Source organism: Hetaerina americana, unplaced genomic scaffold (assembly GCF_022747635.1).
Source record: "Hetaerina americana unplaced genomic scaffold, ioHetAmer1.1.p SCAF_1, whole genome shotgun sequence".
Classification (NCBI taxonomy): domain Eukaryota; kingdom Metazoa; phylum Arthropoda; class Insecta; order Odonata; family Calopterygidae; genus Hetaerina; species Hetaerina americana.
The window spans coordinates 14,592,421-14,603,105 of record NW_027286069.1 but is presented as its reverse complement, the minus strand read 5'-3'; the positions used below and the strand labels follow the sequence as shown (position 1 = coordinate 14,603,105).

The 10,685-nt window shown below is 39.8% G+C and overlaps 1 protein-coding gene across 1 annotated transcript in view; it reads left to right on the top strand.

Annotated features, from left to right (window-relative positions):
- The first annotated feature begins 266 nt into the window (after positions 1-266).
- LOC139696775 (nose resistant to fluoxetine protein 6-like) overlaps positions 267-10,685 on the top strand; it is a 45,172-nt gene continuing 34,753 nt past the window's right edge. The window contains exons 1-3 of the mRNA XM_071595612.1: positions 267-572; positions 8,607-8,914; positions 10,252-10,475. Of these exons, the coding sequence (XP_071451713.1) occupies positions 267-572; positions 8,607-8,914; positions 10,252-10,475 (838 nt within the window). The remainder of the gene's footprint in view (positions 573-8,606; positions 8,915-10,251; positions 10,476-10,685) is intronic.

Sequence of the window (10,685 nt, the reverse complement as noted above, 5' to 3'; positions counted from 1 at the left end):
AAATGCTAATTTTTATGGCAACTAACCCAGTAAGACCATGTTTTTATCTTAATTCGATACATTGCACTTTGGACTGCAAATACAGGAGGTTACGTATACTTGAAATCTCGATGCAGCCTCTTTAACTCCTTCGAGTGGGATGGGCTCTGTCACCTTTCTTTTGCACAGACACGCGAGAAAACGATCAGGTTAACGAAGATGAAAGGTTTATTAGAACAAAGCGTAGGAAAGCTCCTGAGGCAGTGGGGGGGGGGCATTCGAAATGAATGTTTCAGACGGCAGGGATACTGATCGGCGATGTTGTCCTTGCAGTGTTCGACTCGACCGGGAGGTACTCATCGCTCTTCCTCTTCGGCAACGACTACTTCCTCGGCTCGCAGTCCCTGTGCATGGAACTGGGGAGGAATGTCACGTCGCCGGAGCCGCCGTTCGACGACAGCAAGAGGGTGGGGGGCCCGTGGCGCGGCCCGCCCTCCTTCCTGAGATGGAGGGCCAACCCTCCGCCATTCGACCTCAGCTTTCACATCATCAAGCTGAGGGTTGCCCTGCCGCCGCAGAGGTTCCAGGGAAATGTGAGCACCCTGCGTGTCCCGGGGTCCCACTCGAAGCATCGCCGGGCACCGTCGATCCTCGTGGTAGCACTCATTAGGGGAGGGGGAAGTCGACGGATAGCTGAGGTCATATGCGCCATTAAAGAAATATGTTGGTAATTTGTTAGAGGTGCGATTTTCAGGTAATGTGGGAAATGTGGAGAGAAACCTGGCGAGGACCCACCTGACGGACGGCGTAACCCACTTGAAACACCCTCCGCAAGGCACCCCAAATAGGGATCGAGATACCTCTGAATGATCCTGCCACCTCTGGGATTTGAACCCGGTTTCAAGGAATGGGGAGCCATTACTACATTGGTCACCGTACCATTCTGATCCCTATCAGCCCGATCCCCATTCAATCGGAGCAAACACTTTCCTATTACAGTTGGAAATAAATTAGCATATCTACAAAATGTCAGTAATTCATAATCTAGGATTTATAAAGAAATGAAATCGATTACAGAAAATTCTGACACAACCTTCAACATCCAATTCTCAATTAAAATGTTCAGCATTCTGCATTTCCAGCCTCTTTCAGATTTCTCCCAATAATTCTCTCTCCTCCCCCACCATTGCTAGCACTTCATCATTTTTTTCCTTTCTCTCCATTTCACCTTCCCCATCCCTTTCCACATCCACATTTCAAAAGCCACTAATCAATGCCTATAGTCCTGCTGAAATGACCATGATTCCGCGCCGCACAAAAGTACACTCCATATCAAGGTTTTAACGAGCCATATCTTAACATCCTTTCTCAACGTCCCAGTCACCAACTTTCTCCTCAAGCTTCTTTGCCTGACACAATTTTTCTCCTTATATCTCCGCTACTTTGACCATTTTATTCCAAAACACCCCCAAGTTAGATAAACCATTCCACCTGCTCTAGTTTTTCCTCCCATTTTAACATGTAGCTTAAAATTTCTCTGTCTCGAGAACCGCATAACCTTTGTTTTATTAATATTGATTCTCATCCCATACCTGTCGCACTGAATTTCCAATTCACTCAGCAATGCTTGCAACCCCTTGGCTGACTGACAAACTAAAGCTTGGTTATCAGCAAATCTAACTGATTTTACGAATTCCCCGCCCACTTTCATTCCTACCTCCAGTTCTTCCCATGCCTCTTTAATCATTTCCTCCACATATAAGCGAAACAACACATGTGATAATGGACAACCCTGCCTCACACCTCTTCCTAACACTGCCCATCCGGACCCTCCACCCACCACTCGCACCTGAGCTGTCTGAGATATGTACAGGATATCCTATTTTCTGCAATATATTCATTAATTATACCCAATTTACTCTATCCAAAGCCTTTTCAAAATCTACGAAACAGACATATTCAACCCGATTGTGCTTTCTGTTAGTGACCTCATTATAAAACGTTTTGTCAACGGACGTTTTGCATTATTCAGTTTTCGGGAAAATAACAAATAATCGTTACGATGTGGGCTGGATACCTCAGTTTTGAATGAATGAAGGAAAATGGTAAGAATATTGAAAGAAGAATTACATAGGTAAAGAAGCATTGTGTTCAGACGAGGGAGTTGATGGCAAGGATCTTACTTCAGCATGTAAAGGAAAGATTTTCGACAATGATGATATTGAGTGTAGTAAATACGACGAGGAAACTTAGCCATTGAGGCATGAGGGTACTCGTCGATGGGGAGGCTATTAAGATGTGGTTGTGGAAGGGGGAAAATGAGGAACAATCCAATCGTCAGGGTGTGAAAACGGGCAAATTTTGATGAAAACCACCCCGTCTCTTTTTGTTTAATTTACTCTGAATTAAATGTATCATCATGCATCTTATGATAGTAATAACATTTATGCATCCTCATAATCATCGACGCTTAAAATTTTATCAACAAACAAACTAATGTTTTCGTTTGTTTCGGTAACTAAGCTGAACACGATAATTTGGTATTATGTTAAATCAAAATGTCTTCAAAACATGCTCAAACATATTTTCCTATCTACCATATTTTTTTATAAAAATTCCAGATTAGTGCAAAATTAGCATACTTTTTTGTATGATTTTTAATTTAAAAAATATACTCCCAAGTAAGTAATAATATAGGTAAATAATCTTCTTTTATTGCGTACGAATTATGTACCAGCCGGTTCTTGCAGGTGAAATAATTTATGAACAATCCAACTGCTAATAACCACTGGTGCTGACTTTCGATGTTTTACAGCAGGAAAATTTACAGGTGCAAGTAATGGCATTTTGCATGAATATCGTGTTCATGGGTATAAGTTTGAAGTCCGAATGAAAAAAATTCGTTTCTTTAATTATAATCACTTTGCACGCTCTTTATTCATTAAGTACTCTTTGACGTTCATGACCATTTAGAATTACCCCAAGGGCTAATTAACATTCAAAGTGCGCAGCTTGAATCTGCGCACTTTTCCAATGTCAGAAACTGAATATTAGAACTTGTAGGTTATTAACAATTTGAATGCTAATTAAATATAATACAACAGCAATCGGAATGCGCACACTTATACTACACGAGAATATTCTTTTTCCTCAGTGTGACCTTCAGTGGGTTATACTCTAAAAAATACAGAAATCTCAAGAAATAGGCTAATTTTACAATATTCTGAGACTTGTATGAAAAATATAATAGAGAGATAAACTAGCTAAAAAACATTTTGAAGTCAATTTGATCCAAACATTGTCTTCTAATTTAGCCGACCTGTGCGAACTATCTAAAACTGTTATTGATTTATAAATTTTTAAGCGATGTAAACTTTTTATGATGGCGAATATGATTCCGGGTATATTACGACCTCGTATGCCTACGTGCATAACTTACAGTCGATTTAAACAAGAATTGGGCTATATTTTCATTCGTAACCCCTGGCGACTGGACTAGAGGTTATAGGTCTAATAACAAAAGAGATAAGGTTGTACGTGTCAATTTAGAGAGCGTCGATGAAATGGATGTAGGGTATATTGAGTAGCAATGGAGTGATGAGGTTGTGAGAAGAATGTTGGGTAAGCGTGTACGAGTAGATGCGGGATAAGCTTACTAGGCGTGGTGAACGAAATGAAGGGAGTCAAAGAGAAAGAGGAGTTTTAGAATGGTTTATTCTAAGTCAGGAAATTAGAGCATTAGTACGGGGCCAATTACTTGGAAATGCTTATTCCCTGTATCCATCAAAAACCTACCTAGTTGTTACTCTAAAAAGTAATAACTTTTTCTGAAGCTTTAGGTGTAAAATATTTGAGTTTTTTGGATGCCTGAAATCATACTCATCTTTTATTTACAGACTGTCCGTAAATATGCCATCCAGCAGATGAACAGTGGTAGACAGTGGATCTATATTTAATACCACCTTGACCCGACTGCACCCAAGGTGTTCACCATTTAGTGGAGTTCAGTGTAATGGAGCAAACTTGAAGTGAAGTGAAGGGACACTGACACCCTGTCAAAATAGATATAATTCACCTTTCTGAGTAATTCACCTCTTTTGTCACTCAGCATCATAATGATGGGCAAATTGAAATGGAAATTAATTCAAGGCAATCGCTGTATCAAATGAGCACCCTTAACCCGCTTAGGGTTAACATCTCATTACCACCATTGTTTTAGACCTTGCAGGGTACGGGAGTCGGAGGTCTTCTCATCTTGACGTAATCGCGATAGATTTATCGGCGGTAAATGTGAGGTTGAACAGAGATAAATTAAAAAGTTTGGAAATTATAGAAGTATGTTGTAGGCTTTTCCGCTGCTTTTCATTAAAAACCATAAGTTTTTTTTCTTCTTTATCAAACATTTCATAAGCTTCACATTTAAAGCCATGACTGTGTAATACCTCGAAATACGTGAAAGTGGTAGTGAGAATGTGCCTTAAAATGGGAAAAATTTAATTAGCTAGTATATATTTTTTCCCGCTGGCGTTTTAGCTATGAGTGCGAGTGAACCACGACTCTCTTTGAACGCCTCATTCAGTCATCGATCTCTCTTCGTTGTTCACCCGTTAGCGTATTGCGATCTTAATCTATTCCCTCGGTATCGCATTTTATAATGATGAGTACCTTTCCAAAGATTTTAATGTAGAAAAAAAATCTTCTCGGTACAAACGTCTTGGTAATTTCCGTTCCCATATAAGAATGAATCACTAGGCCCTATTCTCCAAGCAGACCTGTGTTCAGAAAAGATTGGCGGCTACCATTAGAATAAAATTTATCTTGCGTTGATCAATCAAATACTTTTGCTGCTGTTAGCATTATTTTGCCGTGAAAGATTATTTTTAATCGGAGAAGACATATTACTCAATCATTCGGAGTTTTTACAGAGGCAAGATGAGACTGGATTTATGTATGCTACTCCAGTTGAGTGAAAATTAAAATTGTTCGTGAAGAGAATACACGAAAATGTAGCATTTTCATTTCACATTATTACACGAAGTATTCGATGAATTCGTGAATATAAAAAATGAAAATTATCGCATCGCCTAACAGGAATGCCAGATCAACAGAGGGTGGAGGGGAACTTTCTCTCGATGGCGACTTCCACCACCTTCACCCCGCACTCCACCCTACTCCACCCCCAACAAACCATATAAAGCCAAACGAAGCAAAAAGAGCAATAACTCAATTTTGATAATGTCTGTGGCAGAGCAGACGAAAGTTCGACGATTCGCCAAGGCGGCGCGGAGTAATCCCAAAAACTCAAGGCTCCATAAATGGACCGTGAAAGTTCCAATGAATTGAGTGATTGTACTCTAATAAATAAAAATGACTCAATAACATTAAAACATTTCGCTGAAGTATTATCGAATCATGGTGGTAATTACTGTTGGTACATATTAACTTAACCCAACACTGGTTTTAGACCGATCCACATCCAATATATTTGCGGATAACCTCTTCATATTCTTTTTATTCTCTTTGACCTCTGTCGTTATTTGGTTCATCCATCGTCTTCCACTCTTTTCTTTCATTTTCTCTCTCAGCGATTGCATCCGATAAGGACCCTAATCTCTGCCTCTTTTTACAGTTTTCATTCGCCTTATTTCTTCACCTACTCTTCGTCAAATCTATTCCTCAGCTTCTTTATCCTTTCGCTTGATCTTCATCAGCCTCCTGCAGTATCACATTTAAAGTGCTTCAAATCTTTTCTTTGCTCCTACTGTTGTTCTTTACCAAGACTCACCAGCATAGAGAAGCACGCTCCTATATAAACGAGGCTCCTGATATGACACTCCTTATATTTCAATTACGTGCTCCCCAAAGTCCGCATATGTAGTATCGCCGTTTCGTCTTTTCTTCCGGTTGAATCCTTCCTTTCTTGGCCTATGATGCTGTTTCCTTCACGCTTTTTCTGTTAACTCTGCCACCAAAAAAAAACATCCTTCCACTTCGGAGTGAACATAGCTGGGGTAAGTAGAAGTATTTAATGTTCATCATACCACGGCTAAATAAAACATACAATATAACTTGTCGGATAAATGGAGAAAGTTAAAATTAACTGCTCGTACTTTATTTAGCCATTGACAAATAAACTTCTTCCACTTCTTACACCATTAAATTACCCCTTTTATAAAATTTGCTGTCTCTGGCGTACCTTAATGGAATTTACAGAGCATATTAAAATTAAATGAAATTATTGACTTCGTAATTCCACACACTTTGTGTGTAATTACTAAGTCAGTAACCCTCAGTCAGTATTTCATTTCAATACCCCTTTTATTATCTATATTAGGTGACTTAATTAATTATTTAACCGAAAACTCAATTCAGTCACAATGTGACGGCATGTAAGCCATCAGTAATCTGCAATATTTGTTTATCCGATGTTTCTTTATGCAAATAGAAATTGGAAGTGTTTCGGTTGATCGTCAGGTTGTACTCATGAGGTTCCCTTTGAGAATATTGAACTTTCAGGATCAAATACCCTATATGCTCATCGTTAAAATATTTCCATTTTTGTTGATCGAACTCGTGAGTCTGTGAAAGCAGATAAATCCATAGGAACGGAACGGATAATGAAATCGTGATGTCAAAACCAAGTCGTGAATACACTTACTCTTTTTGGCAGAAATGGATGGTGTTAATTTAGTCTGAGCCACCTGCCGTAATTTACGCATGCGTGCCGTCCAGATCTTGCGATTCTATGATAATTTGACGCTATGACGAATTTATGAATGCGTTTTAATGCCGCTTTTTCACGTTGTGAGGTCGCGATCCACCTCGATAACCGCAAAAATATTTCAACGTGTCTGAAGAGTACGGTCTCGGGTGAATCTGCTTTTCGTGCCGGAAGCAAGATTCATATTCCTGTCATGCATACTTATAAGACGGTATCTAACAGTCGAGATCCCCTTTCCACTATTACTTCAAGGAACTTGCATCCAGGGAAGTGGTGTCTTTTTTGTTCAAACAAGAAAGTCCCGCTCTCCAGACTCGCTTTGTTGTTAGTCTATCTATCGAGAAAGTAGTGGCCTAGGTCTCCTTTCTTTAATAGGAGATTCTATAAAACGCCCTGTGAATTCAGTATTAATCATTAGTGACACGGGGAACAAGCAGAACGCGCGTGACGGAACACGCCAGTCACGCTCACAAAAAAAATAAAGAAAACCGTGGCAAGGTTCTTGATTTGGGATCAACTTTATCGTAGAAGCGTTATGCCATAAAAACGAGTTTTGAGAATGCGCTTAAAATCTAACACTGGAACCGCCTTGGAGAAGAAAACTTAGTGTATACCAAAAACGGAGATAAAATAACTGGTTTGAATACCAGTTGGACGAAAATTTTCATAACTTTATTTTCGTGACGTGAATGCAAATTCCCTCTGGGCTAAACAACACCTTCCAACTCATAATGTTTGATAGAAAGAAATCTCTTGGATCTCTGGTATACACGTTATTTCCTTTTCGTAATACCTACGGTTGATAATTTCGCATTTCTCTCGCAGGGTAGTCGCTCGTTGATGTATCATGTCCAATGGCAAACTATTATTATTTAGATGATAATCGGTGATACGGATGTATTCACTTCTAATTTAGCGTCCAAAAATCGGAACGAATGGGAAAATTCAACGGCAAATAGATACGCTCGAATTAAGGTCAAAAAATATTAAAAAAAGAGAAATTAAATTTTAACTTGGTTGATCGATCCCATGACATCATTACACATTTCTCAACTAAGCCATTTTTTGATAATCTAAAAATTCAATAAAATTTTGACTCCATTTGAAAGTAACGTTGGAAAAAATTGTCAAATGACATAAAAAAATATTTGTCCAAGAATGTGAAAAAAATAATCAAAGAACGCTAAAATATTGTCACATTACGAGAAAAAATTTGTCAAAAACGTTAAAAAATTGTTAAAGCACAGCAAAATATCGCCAAAGAACGTTTATAAAATTCGTCGAAAGGCTTTGAAAAAATTTGCCGACGGACGATGAACATTTTTTAAAAGAACGTAATATACCAAATGTGTAGTACTTCGGCGTAGAGTTACCGTACACTTGGCCAACTTTATATTTTAGTATTTGTACTCAATATGTAATTTATTTTTTGCTTAATATTATAATTATAATTTCAACATAAATAGGTAAATAAAGGATAACGCGCTTGATAGAGTTTTATGAGTCTAATTGGACTAAAATTAGATAATAGTCAAATATACTCTGTCTACCCTAAACTAGGGCTCATCAGATTCTGAAGAATTGTAATTGAATGAAACGAGTGACAATAGCCGCTCGATCTTCAAATTATTGAATACATCATTAATTCATATCCACTTCAATAATCATGAATAAATGAAAACTTTAAAGGCTCGTCTTATGAAAAGTCGAACGAGGAGCGCCAACTATAAAAGAGATCAGAATTAAAATATTTTCAAGTTAAAATAATTTTTTATGACCGACATGGATATTTTTAATGCGAAGCAAGAGTACGAGCGAGGAATCGCAGCGGAGTGTTCAATGCGATACGTGAAAGCATCGTTTCCATCTTGTTTTCAATTCAACTCACCAGTTCTCATTTGTTTAGCACAAGGTTTCACTTTGTGATTTGAAAACTGAAATGGTCTTCGCGGGTGGCGTCACTCCGTCTAATGGCTTGCTCCCCGACCCCCATCTGTGCTTCCATGCTGGGTGGCAGCCGCGGGAGGTGAGCTGGGGTCTCTGCTTGCCCGAGGGGTGCTCTCAGGAGGACAGCGCCATCATGGCCCGCCTCATGGCCGAGAGGCGGAAGGAGCGAGGCGTGGCGCCCACTTCCGCCGCCGTCGAAGTCATCTCCTCCAAGAGGGTCCCCGGGAAGTACTCCCTGTGGGCAGACCCCACCTTCCACGTCATGTTGTAAGTCGAAAGGGAAGAACATAGATCGAATCCTGAAGAATTTAGAAGACTGACGGAAGCGAAATCGTTTCCATTGTCGTCAATGAGTCGGTTTCCGCAACTTCCTTCAGAGGGATTTTGATTATAAGTAATAATGGGAGGTTCTATTTTACAATAACTAAGCAAATTTTAAAATAATAAAATTTTAATTGTTCACAGTGATTCATTCCGTGCATTTCACTGGCTATGCATCATCAATTGGAACAATACTGCGACAACAAGTATTGCACCTGATAATGGTGCCGCGATTTCCACGGATATCAACCCGAAGGTTGGTTTGAGAGACGAGGGTAGAGTTTACCTAGTACTGAGCCCAACGACGTGTTAAATTCACATATCAAGGTAATTAGGTGGTCCAGTTCATTACTCCCTGTGCCGCCTCTGGTTTCCTAGGAAGACGCGGTATCTGAAAAACCACAACTTGGAGAAGTAGAGGGTGCCCAGAGGCGCCATCCAGAATCGAACACGGGTTTTTCGGTCGGTATCCCAGCGTTCTACCTACTGATATGTCTCGTAACGATGATGGTGCATAAGCACAGACACGTTGTATGGAATAATTCAGAGTGGAATATGACATTTTTATCGCTGTACAACGCGGAAGTTTGACTGTTGACCGCATTTATAAGGATAAAAGCATAGACCAAATCCCTTGTGGCGACGCATATTTGAACAGAGAATTATATTACAGGGTTACCTCTAATTAGCGGACAATTTTGGCGGTATAATACTTGCCCGCAATTGAGAGAGGAACTTGGGTGCACCAATATTTTCCTGGAATTGAACGGATCATGTGTGACATATTAAGTGATAGCTATCGTTACATTCTAAGTTTCATTAATTTTATTTAAAAGGGGAACCTACCATCAGTGGGCACTCCTAGTGCAATAAAATTAGTTCGGTGTTGAGAGTAAGTCTTACGTGCTTTCCTCAAATGTTTCCTATCAGTTAAAAGATCAGACATTTTTAAAAGTATTTCTTATGTAGTACTTATTCCTACATTATATAGATTGTAAATTGTAATAAAAGGAGCAGAGGTGTCCATATGAACGACTAAACTTCAAGGGAATGAAGTACTCCTAATGAAAAGTAGTAATGTGAGTCTGTATATTTTAGCTAGAGTGTCCCCTTCTTACGAGTTAAGGATCCAAAAACATCCGTATTATGTTAACATACATGGCAATTAGGTTATAGTCTCCTTTATTGGTAGGTGTCTTCTACGTATTAGGTGGTGTACTTTTAAATCTTTATTTCCAATTTGTAATTATTCGTTGAGTCAATGTCTTCTGTAATCCCATAAGGGTGGCGAGCTGCATTGTGTTGATACTGACGGTGTTGGGCACGGCCTTGGACGTCATAGGCTCCCTGGGGGAGGGCTCGGAGAGGAGGGTGGGCTTCCTGAGTGCCCAGGGGGCGGAGGAAGCGGCTGAGGAGGGCTCTGGAGGTCGGAAAGTGCATGCCCCGCTGGCTGACGAGAGGAAGCGGTGCGGCTGCACTGGCCAGAGGACATTGTTCGAATCCAAGTGTGAGTATCGACGCCAGTAAAGAATGATTGCGTGCGAAAAGACAATGAGATGGATGTGACCGCCAAAAATTTAAAAGCACCTCTAACACCTGGTTTTTTTTGCACGGTTAACGATTATTGATTTTATGTGCGCCACGAAGGGGAGGACTTTAAGTGACGTCACGGTTTTTTTCCCCCTCACTGTCGTCGCTACCCTCCGTTATGGAAGAG